Consider the following 20,212-nt stretch of genomic DNA (forward strand, 5'->3'; position numbering starts at 1 on the left):
AACGCCTCTTTGTGGCTGTCCTCCTTCTTGAAGAGGGCGCTGTAGAAACTTACAGCCTGCTGTCTCATCTCAACCGGGTCAGTCGTCATCTCACCATCAGGGAGGCGGAGAGAAACCATTTGTTTGGTCCGAGAGACGGACTTCTCCAGATTGAAGAAGTAGGAAGTAGGAGCATCCATGTCCCTCACACTGGTGAACCTCGACCTGACCAAGGCTCCCTTAGCTCGTTCACGTAAAAATGAACCTAGTTGTTCTTTCTTCTGCTGAAGCCGGTGTGTGTCTGTCCTGGTGTGAGTGAGGAGACTGTGCTCCAAATCCCTGATCTCATTTCCTAGCTCCTCAATGAGCCTTTTGACTTTCCCTGTAGAGTGACGAGTGTATTGTTGAACAAAGACACGTATATGCGCCTTCCCTACATCCCACCACTGACTCAGGGACTCAAAGTCACCCTTCCTTCCTCTCCAGATCTCCCAGAAAACCTCAAACTTTTGACAGAAAACGCTGTCCTGAAGCACCTGAATGTTAAAATGCCAGTAAGAGCTACCCTTGGTGGTTGGTGCGGTGTGCACATCTACAGTGACCAAGTGATGGTCGGTGAAGCCTACTGGGTAAATGTGACTGGACAGTAACCGGTTGCTAAAACTAGTCGAGATGTAAACCCGGTCTAGCCTGGCTGCCCTGATGGTTCCATCCAACACCTTCACCCACGTGTACTGCCTGGCCTTGGGGTGTTTGACCCTCCAGACGTCCACTACACCTGACTCTGCAATCACCTGTGACAAGGTGTTAGATGACTGGAGGTGAGGTTCCTCTCCTGTTCTGTCCACTAGAGGATCTATGGTACAGTTCCAGTCCCCCCCCATCACTACACACTCGTTTTGGTCACACTGCTGCAGGACATCTCTCAGCTGGTGGAAGACGTCCGTCCTGTGCGAGCCCTGGTTTGGAGCATAAATGTTAATAAATACAAAAGGAATGCTCTGTATGGTGGCTCTGACCACCAGAGCTCTTCCTTTCACCATCTCTGTGGAGGAGATGATGTTGACATCCAGCCCAGGTGTGAACAGAACGGCTACACCTGCAGACAGGTTGGTCCCATGAGACAGGACATACTGGCCCCTCCACCACAAGCCCCAGTCTGTCTCATTATGTTGGTCACTATGTGTTTCCTGCAGGAAAACAATGTCAAGTCTTTTCTGCTTTATCATTTCTTCAGTGACCGCTCTTTTCTCTCGGCCCCTTCCACCATTAATGTTCAAAGAACCAACCCTCACCTTGTGCATTGAAAAATGAAAAGGAAACGTGATGTAGACAGTCAACAGTAACAGAAAACTCAAGTACAGCACATTCATGACCGCTTCACTTAGTTCTCCTCTTTTTGGAGCCTTTCTTCGGCTTCAACTGCTTCCTGATAGCAGTCATGTATTTTTTAAGACGGTAGCGCTTCTTCTCATCTAAAGTCTCCACACCAACCTTCTTCTGTATTGATAAGACACTTTTCATGAATTTGTGTGCATCTGAAAATGCTCTAGAACATCTACCGATTGCCCAAAGTTCTCATCCAGAAAGCTATTTATGTCCTCCAGCTTGTAGAGGTCTCCATCGTAAGCCTGGGACCCGGTGGCAGAGGCAGAGTCAGAGTCAGAGTCAGAGTCTGTCTCATCCTCCATCTCCTCCTCCGCATCACAGGCCTCCCCACTCTCCTCCATCTCCTCCTCCACCACACAGGCCTCTCCTCTCTCCTCCGGGCCAGCAGCCTGGCTCTGATCGGGTTCAGCTGTCGGCCCGTTGCTGCTGCCTGCTACACTTTGCTTCCTCTCTTCCTCTTCTCCTCTCAGTGCTACCTTCACCTTTTTTCCTTTCGTTTGTCCCCTTCCTTTCCTCCCTTCCTTTGCTCCTGTCAGTACTTCCTCCACCTTTTTTCCTTCCGTTTCTCCACTTTCCTTCCTCACTTCCTCTGCTCCTGTCAGTAAATCCTCCACCTGTGTTCCCTCTCCTGTTGTATTCTGAACAGCTGAAATCTCCTCGTTAATATTTCCTTCAGCTGAATCAGCACTCTGCTCCCCGGTGTGACTGTCGCTCTGCCCCTCCTCCGCCCCAGTGGGCGGAGCCTCGCCGCCACTCGGCGGAGCCTCCGCGGCCCCGCCCACCGGGGCCTCGCCGCCGCGCGGAGCCCAGGCGGCCCGCTTCTCCGCCGTGCGTCCCCCGGCTTGGGGTTCCCTCCGGCGGCTCGCGAGGACAGCTGTCGCGCTTGTGCCCCAGTCCCCCACACCTAAAGCACTTCATGCTACCCGTGCTAGCATACAGCATGTAGTGCTGAGCCTTGTGCTTCACTCTGAAGGAGATCTCCAGCGTCTGAGACGGACAGTTCAGAAACATTAACACCTGCCTCCGGAAGGACTTTATGTGTTTTAGTTTAGGGTGTCTGCACCCCAGACCGATCGTTGTGAAGCCGCTCGCGAGCTTCCCGAAGAACTGCAGCTCGCGCTCCAACACGGAGTCGAGTATAAACGGAGGGACCCCGGACACGGTGACCCGGGTAGTCGGCACCGTCAGCGGGGACACCTGCAGGTACACGCCGTTCAGCGTGACGCCGCTCGATATCAGCGCGGACACATACCGCTCCTCCGTAAAAAACACCAGCAGCCCTCGGTTCAACCTGGAGGCGTCGGAGATGTTCTCGTGTCCGACAACATCTCCCACCGCCAGGAGAACCTCCTCTACCGGGGTACTTGCGTCGGACTCGATCCGGACGCCAAGACCCGGAGACGGCGTCTCAGAGGACGCCATCTCACACCAGAAACACGGTTATCTCCACAAAACACCAATAAACCCAAAAATAAACCAACAATCAGACACTAGAAACACAACAACTCAATCACACAGTGAAATATGAAGAACGAAATGTGAAAAGTTTGAGAAAGATTACCAAACATTTGCCCTCACCACGCTCTCGATCGTGAGCAGCTCCCTCCAGAGAGAGAGAGAGAGAGAGAGAGAGAGAGAGAGAGAGAGAGAGAGAGAGAGGATGTAACCCAGAGAGACTGAGAGCTGCACTCGGCCGCCTACATTTAAAGAGCAACTCGAAGGTTGAATTTGTCACAGGATTTATACCTCAAGCTTTTTCTTGAAAACAAATGTCAGTTTGTGAAAGTTAATTCAGGATTTGTATGTTTTATGAAACAGACTTGAGTATAAAACAAGACAAGAGTAGTCTTGTTGACTGATGTTTTGAAGGGATTTTGCCGTCGCCATTTTGGATTATGGCCGTCGCCATCTTGGAATAAACTATTTTAGATTACGGCTGTTGCCGTCTTGGGTTACGGCTGTCGCCATCTTGGAATAATCCATTTTGGATTATGAACGTCGCAATCTTGGAATAATCCATTTTGGATTATGGTCGTCGCCATTTTGTATTACGGCCACTTGACGTTGTTGTTTTTATTTGCAACATATGACGGAAGTTACTATATTTGGACCATGGGGATTGAAAAACTCTGACCTGTCAATCAATTTGTAGCCCCGCCCCTAAAGCATCCCCTGCTTTATGGTCTGTCTGACTCTAAATGATTATAATGCACTAAATGATGACAACATGCTATATAGAAGAAGACTTGAAATTACAGATTTAGACATAAACTCATGTTTACAATCAATCAAGCGATAAATAGGATAGTTTTCTCATAGACTTCCATACAATTGGACCACTTCTTGCATCCGGAGGTGTCGCCCCTCGCTGGTCAGGAGAGGAACTGCAAGTTTTAGGACACTTCTACATTGGCTTCACTCGGCAAAACCCGAGGTTTCTGCCTGTTTACAATACACAAGGGGCAACAACTCAGAGTAAAAACAGGTGTTTTAAGCAACATTTTTATTTTAACATTGCGCCATCAGCCTCATATTACGTAGCATAAGGGAGTCAAAAGGCCCCAACACCTCTCTTACATAGGAGCAAACATATAGGAGAAAAGATCTACTAGTTGTTTTGTCTCTTTTTGTTGTTGTTTATGTGTTGTTATTCTCTGCGGTGTAGTCGTTCACATAACTGTGTCGTTGTGTGTCTCTTTGTAGCCATTTTGTGTTTCCTTGTAGATATTATAAATATCAAATATATATATATACAATTGTGTATTTTTTGGAGCTCAAATATTCAAGTACACATTTTTAAATAATAAAAGTGAACTCTTAATCTTCGAAATTGTTGATCGAGGTGGAAAATAATCATTTTTTACTGGCGCTTTCAACGGCATTTCATAGTTTTCGTTCATTTTTAGTCAGGCGGTTCTTGGGCGCAGCGGAGGGGGGGGTCCTTCGTTTATGACGTCGCTGGTGATTTGGAAGATGTTGTAGCTCAAAGTTGACAGACACTGTAATTTTAAATTAATGTTAACATATTCATACAAATGCGGAGTGCGTACTACAAACCTCAAAATGGAACTAAGTGCACTTCTACGAAACTGAAAGGTGAGTTTGTTATGAATTTATAATGTATTAAAAACAAAAGGTGACATGTTAGCGTGTTAGCTCGAGCTAGCTACAGTTAGCCTCTAGCTATAGAACTGCTTTGAAAAGTATGTTTATTTTAAGATCGAATTGGTTAAAAACGTTTTTTTAACCACCTGCGGTTCAACTCTCATTATTTATAGTTCACTTGAGTTGTTTTCACATATTCGGCTCGTAATAATTTAACATGAAAAAGCCCGTTATGTCAACAAATGTTCCAACGGTTGTGATCTGGGATACGACGAGGAAGCGGTAACCGGACCGGAAGTGGATTTTTTAAAGCATTTAATTAGTGTTGGCTAAGCTTTCTACTGTTTATTAATATGTCGAGAAAATAGCTTGAATACTTGAGTTTAAGATGCAGTTTCACTTAAAAAAACAACTTTACTAAATCAATCTTTAGTCCGATTTATGATGTGCGGTGCAGCCAGAATCTGATGTCTTTGTTCTCAGCTTCATGTCAGACTAAAGCGGCCCCCCACAGCCCCGCCATGCCCCAGAAGGGCGGCCAGACGGCCCACTACATCGAGGTGGGGGGGTATCAGTACTGGCCCGTGCTGGTGCCCCGCGGGATCCGACTGTACACCTACGAACAGATCCCGGTGTTCCTGAGGGAGAACCCGTACATCACGGACGGGTACAGAGCCTACCTGCCCTCCAGGCTGTGCATCAAAAGGTGAGAAGTTTCTACAACTGACGAACGGTTACGGAATTATACATTTCAACAATGGAAGAGGGGGATGACATCTTTATTTAAATGAGGGAGAACCAGAGTTTTCTTTTTCATCCGTGGCCACAGAGGCTGCTGCCCCCCCCCCCCTGTTGGTCAGGAGAGAGAATGCAGCTTTAAACCCATGAAGCATTGACTTCTATACAACCAGAGGAGTCGCCCCCTGACCATCTGTGGTTCCTCTTCAGCCTCTTCATCCTGTCCAATGAGACGGTGAACATCTGGAGCCACCTGCTGGGCTTCCTGCTCTTCTTCCTGGTGGGCGTGTACAACATGGCGTCGGTGCTGCCGGCCATCGGCGCCTCCAAAGAAGACTACGTCATCTACTCCATCGAACTCTTCTGCTTCCAGGTACGGGGCCGAGTTCTCCGGTCGTGTTCGACAACCAGTCTTGAAGTCCAATTTAGAATACCGTCAGACTCGTGAGATGAAATGCGTTAAAGTCATAATCTGATATAATCTGATATAATCTCTCTCCAGCTGTGCATGCTGTGCTCGGCGGGTTATCACCTGTTCTGCTGCCACCGCTCGGAGGAGACCAGCCGCCGCTGGATGGCGCTGGACTACGCCGGGGTCTCCATCGGCATCCTGGGCTGCTACGTCCCCGGAGTCTTCTACACCTTCTACTGCGACGACGTGAGTCCTGTACGGCGGGGGGGGGGGGGAGTGTGTGTGTGTGTGTCTGTGTCTGTGTGTCTCTGTGTGTGTGTGTGTGTGTGTGCATGTATGTGTCTCTGTGTGTGTCTGTGTCTCTGTGTATGTGTGTATCTCTGTGTGTGTGTGTGTGTGCATGTATGTGTCTATGTGTCTGTGTCTCTGTGTGTGTGTGTGTGTGTGTGTGTGCATGTATGTGTCTCTATGTGTGTGTGTCTGTCTCTGTATGTGTGTGTGTCTCTGTATGTGTGTGTGTCTGTGTGTGTGTGTGTGCGTGTATGTGTCTCTATGTGTGTGTGTGTCTCTGTGTGTGTGTGTGTGTGTGTCTCTATGTGTGTGTGTGTCTCTCAGACGTGTGTGTGTGTGTGTACGTGTCTCTAACCGTCGGCCTCCCCAGATTCTCCGTGACTCCCTAATTGAATCCAGCTCTCGTTCTGCTCGTTGACTCATTGAAGGAGCAACATGACACCTCCTCCTGACAGCCGCCCACCACCAGCTATTCCACTTATTATGTATTTCTCTTTTAACTCCTGAAAGTATTTGGCTGTTCTCCTTGCTGTCTCCCCCACACACACACACACATATTGAAGCTCGGGTTATTTTGCCCTTGAAGCAGCTGAAATCTGCTGCAGCTCCAACCAGATGGCTGCGTTCACGGAGCGTCCGTCACTCCTGCTTCCACCATATGACGCTCGCAAGTCTGGGACATGGCTCAGCCCCCCCCCCCCCCCCTGTTCTTGCCAAGACTGGGACTCCACTTCTGCAACTAGCCAAGTTTACTGGGGGCAACAAAAAAAACATGATTTAAAAATAATGAATACACATTTAGCCAGTCAGACTCGTAAGAGACGAGCTTAAGGAGAATTGGCTGGAGCCGAGTGTGGGGGGGGGGGGGGGGGGCAGACTCTCGTTCCTGGTGCAAATGTATTCACTGTGAAAGTGAGCAGGACTCGTCACACGAGCCGCACACGGACCTCCTGGATGTTATTGACGTTTAATCTTACGTCAAAAAGAAGGAAAATTAAGAAATAATATCTCCAACAAACGATTGTTTGACGTTTTACAGGCGACGTCTTTAAAAAGCCCAAAAGAGACGAGGCCGGAGAAGGGCTCGTGATTCAATGCCAGAAAACAGAAATAATCCGATTGGTTAGTTGATCACGATCTCGAGGGTCAAAGGTCACCGTGATCTTTTGGCCCACCCCCTTTTTTGTGGAATTTAAGGTCTTAAAATCATCTGTAGACCCACAACTGGACTGAAGGGTGAACTGATGATGATGATGTGGAGGTCAAAGGTCACGGTGACATTGGCTCTTGTGATATTTCAGGAATGCATGGTGCAAATTTGTAACAAAGGTCCACTTTATATGTGGAGGTCAAGCTTTAGCCCCTTCCTTGACCTTCCCGTCTCCTTCCTTGAACTCCTGTCCCCTTTCTTGACCTTCCAGTCCCCTGACGTGTCCTACTTCCTGTCCCTCAGTACTGGCGCCAGGTGTACCTGCTGACGGTGCTCGCCATGCTGCTGGCGGTGTTCTTCTCCCAGCTCCACCCTCACTCCCTGGGCCAGCAGTGGCAGCGGCTGCGCTCGCTCTCCTTCTGCCTGGTGGCGGCGTACGGCGTCCTGCCGGCGCTGCACTGGGTCTGCCTCGCCGGCGGCTTCTCCTCTGACCTCGTGCAGGTGAGCTCGTCTCGGAGGTTTCAACCGACTTTATATTTAAAGATTTATTAATTCTGATTATTAATTATTCCTCCCTTCAGGCTTTTTTTCCTCGGATCCTGGGGATGTACTTCATCGCTATATTAGCTCTTCTTTTCTACGTTTCAAAGGTTCCCGAACGCTACTTCCCAGGTGAGCTGTGAGGCGGATGTGTGACACAACTTTCCCAGCATGCATCAGTGTATTAACATCCTCCTGCAGGCCAGCTGAACTACCTGGGCTCCAGCCACCAGCTGTGGCACCTGCTGCTGCTGCTGATGTTCTACTGGTGGCACCAGGCGTCCTGCTTCATCATGGCCTACAGGCACAGCCGGCCCTGCCCCCCCGAGGGACACGCCCACCAGGAATAAGCCACGCCCACTCTGTGAGCAGCACGGTGCATAAAACCTCTTTTATTACCATGCTAAACTTATTTTTTTTGGCACAATGTACTTTTAGTTTTTACTTTTCCTAAGAGTCTTTTTACACTTTAGTGTCTTTTTCACACACTTTTAACTCATATTTTGATGTTTTATTTCAGAAGTTATACCTTTTATATTGTTTGTAGGGCTGTCAATCGATTAAAAAAAATTAACTAATTAATCGCACATTTTGAAATTCATTAATCGCAATTAAAAGGTTTTTTTCTTCTAAAGACTAAATCTTCTAAATGAACGAGTAATCCCTTCAGACAGCGTGTATTTTAGACACTTGTTTAATTGTATTCTTTTTTAAAGACAAAACTTCACACAGAGCTGTGTTTCAAAGAGGCTCCTACCTATAAAGTGCCAGCGAGGTATTTAATATCGTGGATGATGAATTGTTTCTTCAGTGAAACATCAGATTAGTAAGAAAAGGTGTATTAGAGACCCCATTGGTCCTGTCATCTTTAACATTGAACAACAGAACCAGTGGCCTTGGTAAACTGACACATATGTCACGTTAACCCTCTGGAGTCTGGGCTCATTTTCTCGATTTTACAAAAACAATGTAAATTCACCTTTTAAAGGCTTTTGCATGTGACACATCCCAGTGTTTCCCCCACCATTCTATCAGGGTGAGGCCCCGCCCCCCTGTCATGTTCTCTGTAGCGCCAGATTACAGCAGAAGTAATGTACGGTTCTTTCCTTAAAGACGTCTTTGTTCTTTTATTAAACTAAACGTCTGTTGCTGGTCGTCTACACAGCAGCATGTCATTCTGTCTCTACGTGTCGGTCACTCTTCTCGGCTCTCCGTCTCGCGCACCGCAGCGCTCCATGCCGGCGTGTCTGCGCGCTCATCGGGCGGAACAACAACAAAGTCACCTGCACCTTCCGCCCCGCGTCACCGACACGTCGCCCTCTGCTTCTCTGTGAATATGGAGGAGCAGACGGGAGGAAGGAGGCGAACTGCTGCGGCTTGACACTCACAGGAGTGCAACAACTTCAACGCACAAAGTTGTGTTAATTGCGTTAAAATATTTTAGTGCGTTAATCGCGGCCAAATTAATCGCATAGATTAACGCGTTACCGCTGACAGCCCTAATTGTTTGACATACTATATTCAATGACAATAAAAAGTCCCAGTACAGGATGAAGACTAAAACCTTTATGTAAAGTCTTGTAGAAATTGTCAAAAATAACATTTAACTTTAATTTGTAATAATTTAATCGATCAGGAACCAGAAATCTGATTCTTCAGATTTAAATTCTACATTATATTTTGAATTCGTTACCCAGAATCCTTTAATAATAATAATAACTGATCATTTCATTCTCCTCAGATGTTCTCACCTGCAAGTCTTCAGTCCACCGGCAGCGGGATTCAAACCTGCGACACGTACGTTGTTGTTGTTTTTAACGAGCTCATCACCGGAAAACAACTGAAACTCTTCATCATGTCTAACGACCGGTCGAGTTCAGAGTGAATTACACGTCTCGCAGCTCTAAACAAAGACCTTTAAAAGGTCATTAAATAAAAAGTGTTTTTACAGAGTTGAAGTTTGACTTCAAACTCTGAGACGAGTTCATGAACAAACTAAATGATCAATGTTTAGATGGAGAAACACAAATGTTCTCGAGGTTCCTTCAGTCTTTGAGTATTGTTTGTGTCCTAGTACACACGTGTGTACTAGTACCCGTGCGCGTACTAGTACACAGTACCAGCTGATCCAGTGTTTCTTGTCGTGTCAAACTGACGTTTTTATTCACAACTGAGACGTTATTAAACTGCAGATTTTATAATTGAAAGTTATTTTAAAATCTTTTTAGACGTGTTAATTGAATCATGCTCACGTTGTGTGTTCAGAGTTCTCCAGACATGTTTTGGTTTATTCTCCATGTGTTTAAATAGTTCCCAAAAGTTTCCCATGGACAGTCCTCTGTCTTCAGGGCCGTGTGCAATGCTCTGTTTGGGCTTTTGTTTGTCATATTTAAAGTTTTAATGTCTCTATTACATTGTTGTTGTTGTTGTGTTTAAGTTATTGTGAACCTGCTCTGTGTGTTTTGTAGCAGCCGGAATTTTGTATCTTGACTTTTTCATACATGAACTCTAAATAAAGAAATTAACCACGTTAGGTTTGTAAAGTGTGAAACTGCTTTGTTTTTATTTCATGTTTTTATTGCATCAGACAGCAGAGAGAACACAGAGAACACAAAACATGATTAACACAGAACATTCACTCTGGTGTGGAGAAACGTGATGCCGGTTGGGGTTTAGTTCCCTTTATGAAACTATATATACATTTATATATATATTTTAAAACATATTTTTATATGTAAGACAATATATTTCTGTATATGTTTTAAATATTTTATTATATATATAATATACTATATATATGTATTATATATATATATATATAATAGATATATTATCTTATATATACTATATATCTTATATATACTATATATCTTGTATATATATCATTATATATATAAGATATATGTTATATATAACATATGTTATATATATATATCTATTATATAATATGTATATTATATATATACATTACATATAATATATATATACATTACATATATATTATATATTTACATTATATATATATACATTACATATAATATATATTACATATATATTATATATATACAAATACATATAAAATATAGATACATATATAGTCTTACAAATGCTCCACTAATTAGTGAGTTTTATTGGTGTAATTGGGGCATATTTTGGTACAGTCTCTTAAAGCTAAGCTACAGCCTGTAGGAACCAATGTGGGTGGAGCCACAGACAGGTCGTCTGAACTCATTGTCGGTTTTATCCTCATTTCTAACAGAACGTGTCGAGTTCACAACTCAATGAAACAATGACTAAAACAACGAGCTAACGGGAGGAAGTAAATTAATTTAAACCAATTCAGCACCTTTTTTTCAGGAGTTGCGTTACGCTGGAATTCTGCGTAGAGAAAAGATTTAGTAAGGATTAAAAAAAAAGTATAAAGTGGTTATGGTCAACCGACCGATTCCAGCGCCGGGAAAAGGCCAACGCGCTGTCAGGTGGTGCCGCTCAGGTAAGACGGCTGAAGGCTTCGTGGTGATTCTTGTGAAGAAGGCGAGTCAAGAGTCTCTGAACCGACTCAGGTCATCAGAGGAGAGAACAAGTCACTCCTTGGTGGGAAAAGGCGCCGCGCCGAACGGGTCGAGGTCCAGCAACGACATTGAGCGCGCCGCCGCCGCCGCTGGGACCATTTCTATGAACGACACCGACCCGAAGTCGTCCATGCCGTCGTCTCCGGGAAGCGAGCCCGCCGACCGGGCCCCTCCGTTGGCCGTGCCCCGGTCGCTTTGGCTCTCGGCGAGCCCCCGGTACCGGCCGCCGCCGTCCGGAGGCTGGAAAGGCTCGGCGCCGAACGGGTCCAGAGGGGCGTCGACGTCCGCCGCCGCCAGAGGAGCTCCCTCGTCCTTCCCCTCCGACATGGTGACGTCCTCCTTGGAGTCCGAGGCGCCGGGGAACTCGTTGCTGCTCTGCGAGTCCCTCCGGCCGACCTTCTTGAGCCGGCGTGCGCGCTCCGGCGTGCGGTAGGTCGGCTGTCTGCCGGTCTTGCGCCCGCCGGTCGGCGTGCCGTGGTGGCGCTTGCCGGCGGCCTCCTGCTTGGTTTTCTTGTGGCGCGCCGACAGCCGCTGGAGGCTGCGCTGCTTCAGGCGCTGCTGAGGGCTCGTCGACTCCTCCGGGGACGGCCGGGAGACGCGCTCGGCGCTCCCGGTGGCGGCGGGCGGCTCGGCGGGGCCCGGCTGGAAGGGGGAGAAGCCGAAAACGTCGATGCCCTCGGGAGACGGGCGGCGTTTGGCCCATGGGGACGTCGCCACCGCCACTCTTGCTCGGCTTGGAGAGGTTCCGGTTAAACGGCGCTTTGGTGAAGACGTCAATGTCGTCCGCGGCTCGCTGCTCGCGGTCGACTTGTCTGAACGGCGCCTCGACGAAGATGTCCGAGCTCGCCGAGGGCCCGACGGGCGACGTTCCCCCGAGGAAGGGAACGGCGCCGAAGACGTCAACGGGATCCAGAGCCGGAGCAGCTCTCGCTCCGCCGGGCGTCTCCGGCGGGGCGATGAGCGCCATGGCCGAATCCTCCTGGGGACTCGGGCTCCCGGCCGCGGCTTTCGTCCGGCGGTTCTTGACCCGGCCGGAGTCGCAGTCTGAGTCCGAGCTGTGTTCCTCGGAGTCCATGAGCAGAGGCCTCCGTCCTCTGTACTCCGGCTCGGTGTCTTCACCGCGCTCGCTGGTCGGCCTCTCTTCTTCTTCTTCCTCCTCCTCGTCGTCCTCGCTGCTTTCTGACGAAGGCGGGTCGGACTCTCCGCCGGCTCCGCGGTGGCCCTTTCGGCCCGGTTTGTGCTCCTCGGCCGCCGGCTCTGGACTCTCTGCAGGGGTTGAGACGAGGGAAGGAACGCCAACCTCCTCATTGGTCGACTCGGGCTTCATCGCATCGGTACCTGCTGAGATAAGACCAATTATTAACTCTTACCTGGTTGTATAGAAGTCTATGCTTCATGTGTTAAAGCTGCATTCTCGCTTCTGACCACCAGGGGGCGACTCCTCTGGTTGTATAGAAGTCTACATAATGACTACTTCTCTCTTGATGTATTCCCTCAGTTAACATTGTAAACATGAGTTTGTCTCAATCTCTAGTTTCAAGTCTTCTTCTCTAGAGCGTATTCACAACAACCTCTGGCGGCCATGTTGGGGTCCCACCACGGCATTGTTTTGCTTGTTTGTATGCCGCTCTTCTTTAGAAATGACCATTATATCCTGAAGGAGACACGATTTCAGTTCAAAGCGGTGTGCCTTGTGATTATGGTCCTGTGCCTCATTGTTGGATGCGGGACTAATGATTCAGAATATGGTTTATCAGCTCCACAAGACAGGCTATTACTTCAGCTTGTCATGCATCTACTTCGGCTTCACTCGGCGTCTGAGCGTTACGACTGTTCTCATGTGTTTCTGTTGACACATCGGGTTGTGGGCACGTTTCCATTGACACGCTCTCGTCAATAATCTCTTTTTGCTTTTTTCGCCGAGCAAAAATCAATGTTTCACTTGCGCAAAAGGAACTGTGGATGGAAACTTGGGAGGAAGCCATGAACATGGCAACTCCGTCGGGCGATGTCTGCCTTTACTCTGATTCATTTCAAGGTCAAATAAAACACTGGCTACATGGGAACAGCACTCAGCACGGCCAGCCAAACAGTCACTGCTGGTCCTGAAGGATCTGGAAGCGGCTTCATCAGACACTCGTCCTGGAGGCGGAGCTGTGCGACTACGGATCATATATGAACCCAGACACGGGGCGCTTGATGTGGTATTTCTACAACAAGTATAACGCAGAAATAGTTGTTAATGTCCCATGGTCGATAGCGGAAATGAAAACTGTTTTACAGGAATGTGACCGGGCTATGTGCTGGTAACTAGGGGTAACTAGCAAATTAACCACAAAGTGTTGAGCGAGTAAAATCAGGTAAAAAAGCGTTGCGAATATTCAATTCCAACCACTCAAATCTGTCTTTGGTAAAGCAGAAGGACATGAGGTTGCTGGGCTCTCGCATAATCAAACAGCGGACACGATAGCCAGGTCAACTTCTTCTGACATTTAATAAGTGGACCCCAAGATGGCGCGATTGAGATGCTGACGTCACGTGAATACGCTCTATATGCATGATGTCATCATTTAGTCCATTATGCTTGAGGGGCGGGGCTATAAGGTGATTGACAGGTCTCTTCTAAGAGACATAAATATGGTTCCTTCTTTTAACTGGTTGCAAAAAAAACAAGACTGACGCTTTTTAAGATTCACCAAATAACTCCACATTTTAAATCTCTGGGTTTGAGACTCAAGCTGCCGGTCACGTCTAAAAATAAACTAAATAAAGCTTTTTGTCCTGCGCTCGTCTTTCAAGCTTTTCTATAAATTCTCATTTTGGCATTTACTGCACACACAAAAAAGGAAAACGAGTACATTTATTTCCAAGACAATTTTCTAAATGACAATTTTAAAAGATTAGCCTAATTAGCGAGTGGATTGTCTCCAATTATATTAAAAAATAAGTTGTGCTGCACCAATGAGCCAACTCCCTGCTCCCCGGGAGGACCCCCCGCGGAGCCGACAGCTTCCTCATGAAGACGAGGAACTTTAGTATCCGTCTCTTTAGTCCCGGGAGGAGACGTCGGATTTAGTTTAGTGGGTGTTTTTCCTTTGGGGGGTTAATATGGAGGAGTTACACCACCTGGTGGAGGAGTTTACACCTGTTGAATCAACACATTTATTTAATCTAAATAGTTTTTCATAAAGTTTTATTTCTCTCTTTTGGTGTAAAAATCGCCATCAAAGTGCAACAACAGTTTGAGGATTAAACTATTTAAGAATAACATGTGTAAACTCTTTACTTTAATCATTAATTACATTATAAACGGATTAAATAAACACCTTCATCTCAACAGGAACAAAGAGATTAATATAATTAATTTTATTTCAACATCAACCAACACTTTTTAATTTAGAGGTTAATTTCTTAAATTATCCAGATAAATAAATATAATATTATCGTTTACATTGTGGTTGTTTATTCTTATTTAGTCTGTTCGGGTTTGAATAACAGGATTTATATACTTTTAAACTTCTCCATTTTTTTAACGAGAAGAATTATTTATATTTATTTTTTATTTAAACCCGTATTTAACCAGGTGAGTCCCATTGAGATCAAAAAAATCTATTTTTAATACGGAGGTTCATTTTAGAGTACATTTTAAAAAAAAGGTCAAACACTCCAGATAAATAAATATAATATTAGAGTTTATATAAAGTATTTGTTGCCCTATTACAAACTGATTTATTTTAATGTTCAGGTTTGAATAACAGGATTAAAATACTAAAATATAACCAGAACAGTGCGTTAACCATATTAATTTATTATTTAAACCTTTATTTAACCACCTGGACAAGACAATATATTATTAATATGTGAATGTAAGTTATTAATGTTATTTCTTCCTGTTCTTGGCGCTAGTAAAAAATAAATGTTAATCTGTAATGTGTTATTACATTAAATTATGTGACATAAGTAATAACCTTTAGACAGAAGAAACCGGGAAGAAGTTTTAACATCAATATAAATCAAAAGAAACCGGTTGGACTTTAAGGCCCCGCCCACTTTCCCTGCTGCCGCATGCCGATTGGACAGCGAACTCAACCAGAGACAGCCAACAGGAACATCTTGCTCACGGTGGAGTGGTGGACACTAATCTTTACCAGACTTTAAAAAAAACAAAGAATTTGGATTTTGAATGGTTTTTTTATTTATCAGTTACATTCTATAAAGAAATACATTCACACTCACAGTATGATACAGGACCGGCGGGTTGGAGGTTTACTCTTTTTTTCTTTTTACATAGTCTGTTGCAAAAACAAACACAAAAAAAAAGATATGGAGAAGACAACTTATTGATCTATAGGTGGAGGAACTAAAGAGGCATGGCCTATTCCCTCCTAGAAGCGTGAACTCAAAGGATTTAAAGACGCAGTGACCCTTTGTTTCTAGACGGGAGGAAAAGAAGAGAAGAAGAGAAACCAAACCCTTGAAGACAGAAGATAAAAGCACAGGAAACTTGCAGATGTAAAAAAAAAAAAAAACATAATTCTATATAAAACATTTTGTTTGTTAATCCCATAAAACCCTGGGACGACGATAAAAAAATAACATTAAAGTGCAGTTAATGGCTCTGGTCGACCCTTATCCACACTATAGATGCATCCACCAGGACACATGAACAAGATGTTTCTTGTATGGCTGTCATACGGAAGGACACAAAGGAAAGTATAAAACAACCCCCACACACACACACACACACACACACACACACACGACGTCCCCATGAAAGCAGGCAGCGATACGAGCGTGACTTACCTTCACACCCAGTTACAGTTCTACATGTTTATAGAAGAAGAGAGGGTTGTGGATGACAATAACTACGAAATACGTTGTTTTTTTAAGTTTTGAAGGGCGTCACCAGCAACGCGTTAGGTCTACGCTCCTGAAGGAGGCGTCACAGCCGACGACGTCACGGGACCCGACAGAGAAACAAGAGTCATGTGACTTGTGGGAGGAGCCACAGGAAGTAGATTAGAGTTCTCCGGTTTTATTTCTCTGTGCGGGTTCTTATGATGCGTTCAGACGTTATTAATATTGTAGTATTAATCGCTGCAGTCGGTGGAGCTGTTTATAGAACACGTGAAAGATTGTTGAGACAAACACGAGAAGATGAATCTCTTCTGGGATTTACGGTCTTTCATCCAGATTTATGGATTTTTCAGACCAAAAAAAAGAAAAAGAAAAATGCCCCTTGAAGGCACTTTGCATCTCGGAATGGAAACTGAACGACTTCCGCTAAAATAAAATAAAAGCGAAGTACTTTCAATAAAGAGACGTTGGGCAACGGGGGCGTCGGCCATCTTTGTTTGTGTGAGTCGCCGTGACGACACGAGAAAACTTTGACAGGAAGGGAGAGGTGTTCTGTGAGACTGGAACGTCGGCCGTCGTCCCGGTTCACTTAATAAACCTTTGGCACGACTTGATGCGTCGTGCGTTCTGATTGGCTGTTGTTCCTCGAGGAGTCTTTAGCATTTCATAAAAACAGGTGAGCTAAAGTGTAGAGTATGACACGAGAGCGCTCCTCTGAGGAACGAGTTATATGAGAGGAAACCGGTTGATTGATGCTCGTTTTGAAGAATCACCGGCAGCCTAAAACAAATAAAATATAAACACTGACGGCACCAACACAGGAAGCCAACAGGCTGATCAAAAATGTGACTTTTCTCATGCCAGCCTACTACACGTGGGTTTAATTGATCTTTGTGGGTTTTAGATTCAGTAAATTAAAGTAAAAACAAAGGTCCCGTCAATCAGTTTTTGTGGTGTTTAACGAGACCCACTCCTGCGACCCAGAGCTCCGGGAGGTTCTCCTGCATCGTGACCTCTCTACTCTGAGCATCTTAAAGGACACCAGAGGTGAATCCACTGGAGAAAACAAACTTCATTGCCGCTGAGATCAAACCTCCAGCCGGTCGATGAGCTGCAGCTTTAATGGGGAACGAGCGTGTTTACATGTCAACGAAGCGATCGCAGGGCTGAGTGGAGTTTGGGTTTTACGGGATGAATCAGGACTTTAGGTTGTTAATTCGAAGTTTAACAAGTACAAAAACCTGGTGAAGCATTTCGATCTGAATCGGTTATGAAACATTCGTTATGAGCGTTTCCGTCTGGTTGGTTGTAATACTCGTGTTGGCCACTAGAGGCGGACGTGCACCACCACTCTGGGTTTTATATTGGCACCAAGGGAAACATTGTGAACATGGGGTAGCAGTGCATTTCAGCCTCTTGTGGCGGGAAGTAGTATTACAACACATTTAATGTAAAGAAGAAAAAGTCCCCTGGATAACATTCTGTTGAATCTATAATCACCGTGTCACCCAGCCGTGTGTGTGTGTGTTCATATTGCTTTTTAAGATCAGCAGCAGTGTGTGCGGCGCTCCTCGATGGACACGGTGAGATGGAAGGTTTACACGCACGGAAGAAAGACAAGAAACAAAACAACGGAAAGTGGAACCTCGCGCAGACGAGCCAGTATTATTATTATTATTATTACGTGTCTTCAGGGTTCAGTACCGTGTTCACCCACACGGGGAATCTAGTCTAATCATGGGGCAACAACAGAAATGAGGCTGATCATTGGTTTGTAACGCCCCACTGAGGGGGCAGAGGAGCTGGACAGGGGGTGTGGGGGGAGGTGGCTCCACAGTGTTGGGTCCTCTCTGCAGAGACTCCTCTAAGACTTGCCTGCGCCGGCCACAAAGGGGGCGGAGCCGAACAGGTCCTCCGGCGCGGGGCGGTCCGCGTCCACGCTAGCGCTCCTCTCCTCTGCCTGATCTGTGAGGAGGACGCACACAAGAGGGACACACTTAGATCACACTCATTACACCAGAGGCCGGGCACGGACACGTGAATACAGGAGGGCGACGTCTCTTTAGACGATGCGATGTGCTTCAAGGTGGCCGACGCCTCTTTAGATACACGCGACAAAATATTACAAAGATTAGAAAAGCATTCAGAGACAGAAAAGGTTTAATTTTAACCCTCTGAACCCCCAAAAGAACGTGCCGGCGTGATTGAAAAGCGGGATTTTTATACAATAAAATAAGCAGATTTTGACTCAATTTATTTCCCTACGCTTGTGGAACAGGTTAGCTGCGTGGCGTCCATTGTTTCCCATTTGTTAACCTCGTCATGGTGACACTAGAGAGTGAGCGTGAGGACTTTTAAATCTATCGCGGTGAGAGAGGAAGGAACGCGCCCAGAAGCCGCTGTTGGGGGTTCAGAGGTCACGGTGAAGGTCACTTGCTTGCTCTCAGCAGGTCAAACTCCCGGTCGATGAGCTCCTCCTCCGTCAACCTGGAGAAGTTGTCCTCTCCGAACGGGTTCCAGCGTGACATGTCGTGGCCCAGCGCGCCGTGGCCGCTCTGAGAGGGCGGCGGCGTGAACCCGTCGGACGACGCGAGCAGAGCGGCTCTACCGGGGAGACAGAAGACGGCCCGTTACCCGGGGTTACGTCACGGCTGGCGTTGAAGGTGATCACCATGGTGACGCCACAGGTGGAAGTTTAAGGTGACCGGTCAGCTCTCGTCTGGTTTACGTTTGTGCGTCAGAACTTTTTATTAAGTACAACATGCAGTTTATGAAGTAAACGTCCTTCTGCTGCTCCCACTCACTCCACTGACTTTAATGTGACTTTTTCAAATTATTTGTGCCTTTAATATACTTTATTCATGATATTCTACGACTTTAATTTCTTTTAATCGACATACTACAGTTGGGTTGTTGTTGTTTTTTACTTTAAAATGAGTTTTTGATGACAGTATTTAATTTATCAGAAAATTCATGTTTCACGGATTTAAAAGAAATTAACCAATTTGATAAATAGTGACTTTGTAAGCATTGATATTTAATTAAATACGTAAAAATTTACTTTAATGTATTTCAATGAGAATGTGATATGGCTGCACTTTGTAATCGGGGGGAAAAAAAGACAGAAATAAACATATTTTCCTCCTTATGTAGCTGGACGATATGGTGCGTTCAGGGACACTACCTGGGATTGTTGTAGGCGGCGTCGGCGGGCTGCCCGGCTGCAGCTCTGGCCGTGGAGGCGCTGTAGAACTCGAGAGGGGAGGACATGTAGGGCAGGGACTGCTGCGCGGGGTGGTGCTGCTGGAGGTGCTGCTGCTGGAGGTGGTGGTGATGTTGTTGTTGTTGCTGTTGTTGATGATGCTGCTGTTGCTGCTGCTGGACAAAAGCCTGTTGGTAGTGGTGCAGCTGTTAGGAAGAGAGGGAGCAGAGGGGAAGGAGTTGAGGGACGGACCTTTTGCCGAGTTCATGGCGCACAACGACGGCAACGAGACGGAGAAAGAAAAGTGTGTCGTTAGAGAACTGGTTCTGGAGTTTGGAGGAGACGGGACTCGGGCCGACCAGTCCTTTGAAAATCATTCCCCTAGAGCGTACGTTTTTTAGGTTTGTTTGTTTAAAATGTCTAAATCTGATCACTTGCACCACTGTGTATATATATTTGGACATTTCCACTGTTGACCATATGTGCACTGCATTTTTGATATATGGTATACTGCTTCTTTTCACTGGTCAGATGAAAACTACATTTCGTTGCCCCAGTGCCTTTACTCTGTGCAATGACGATAACATTGAATCTGAATCGGTTGGTGTTGTTTAAAGCAGAGCAGGAGGAACATCAAAAAAAAAAAAAAACGCTGAAAAGTATGAATAACATCGGCCGGTCACCTCGTTGTTAAAGCAGAGCGAGACCCGAGTGGAGTCTCCCAGCTCCTAAAAACATTGAAAAGCTAAAAGATTGCGTAAGGACCAAAGAGTGCAGGTTCTGTTGCTCCCCTCGGGTTCTGTGGCTCCCCTCGGGTTCCGTTGCTCCCCTCGGGTTCCGTGGCTCCCCTCGGGTTCCGTGGCTCCCCTCGGGTTCCGTGGCTCCCCTCGGGTTCCGTGGCTCCCCTCGGGTTCCGTTGCTCTCCTCGGGTTCCGTGGCTCCCCTCGGGTTCCGTGGCTCCCCTCGGGTTCCGTGGC

General features: G+C 46.2%; 2 protein-coding genes across 3 annotated transcripts in view; one reads left to right on the top strand and one right to left on the bottom strand.

Annotated features, from left to right (window-relative positions):
• The first annotated feature begins 4,342 nt into the window (after nucleotides 1-4,342).
• paqr3a (progestin and adipoQ receptor family member IIIa) lies at nucleotides 4,343-10,155 on the top strand. Of its 2 annotated transcripts, none has more exons than XM_056419848.1 (8): nucleotides 4,343-4,464; nucleotides 4,957-5,179; nucleotides 5,422-5,584; nucleotides 5,714-5,869; nucleotides 7,368-7,565; nucleotides 7,646-7,736; nucleotides 7,806-7,980; nucleotides 9,346-10,155. In XM_056419848.1, exons 1-7 carry the CDS (start codon nucleotides 4,404-4,406, stop codon nucleotides 7,952-7,954), a joined length of 1,041 nt encoding a protein of 346 aa, XP_056275823.1. In that variant the 5' UTR covers nucleotides 4,343-4,403; the 3' UTR covers nucleotides 7,955-7,980; nucleotides 9,346-10,155. The 2 variants fall into 2 exon arrangements, with proteins under 2 accessions (XP_056275823.1, XP_056275824.1); XM_056419849.1 differs by having other exon boundaries at nucleotides 7,806-7,968.
• Nucleotides 10,156-10,723: 568 nt separating this feature from the next.
• bmp2k (BMP2 inducible kinase) overlaps nucleotides 10,724-20,212 on the bottom strand; it is a 49,406-nt gene continuing 39,917 nt past the window's right edge. Inside the window, 5 exon segments of the mRNA XM_056419847.1 lie at nucleotides 10,724-11,861; nucleotides 11,863-12,514; nucleotides 17,909-17,998; nucleotides 18,471-18,637; nucleotides 19,218-19,441. Coding sequence (XP_056275822.1) covers nucleotides 11,189-11,861; nucleotides 11,863-12,514; nucleotides 17,909-17,998; nucleotides 18,471-18,637; nucleotides 19,218-19,441 — 1,806 coding nt within the window. The 3' untranslated portion in view covers nucleotides 10,724-11,188.

This window comes from Pseudoliparis swirei, chromosome 7, assembly GCF_029220125.1.
Source record: "Pseudoliparis swirei isolate HS2019 ecotype Mariana Trench chromosome 7, NWPU_hadal_v1, whole genome shotgun sequence".
NCBI lineage: Eukaryota > Metazoa > Chordata > Actinopteri > Perciformes > Liparidae > Pseudoliparis > Pseudoliparis swirei.

Excerpts from the sequence above, each read along its gene's own strand:
- paqr3a (XM_056419848.1), top strand. The coding sequence starts at position 4,404 with ATGCGGAGTGCGTACTACAAACCTCAAAATGGAACTAAGTGCACTTCT. Across the intron at positions 4,465-4,956 it reads CACTTCTACGAAACTGAAAG|CTTCATGTCAGACTAAAGCG; the intron begins GTGAGTTTGTTA and ends CTTTGTTCTCAG. Across the intron at positions 5,870-7,367 it reads ACACCTTCTACTGCGACGAC|TACTGGCGCCAGGTGTACCT; the intron begins GTGAGTCCTGTA and ends CCTGTCCCTCAG.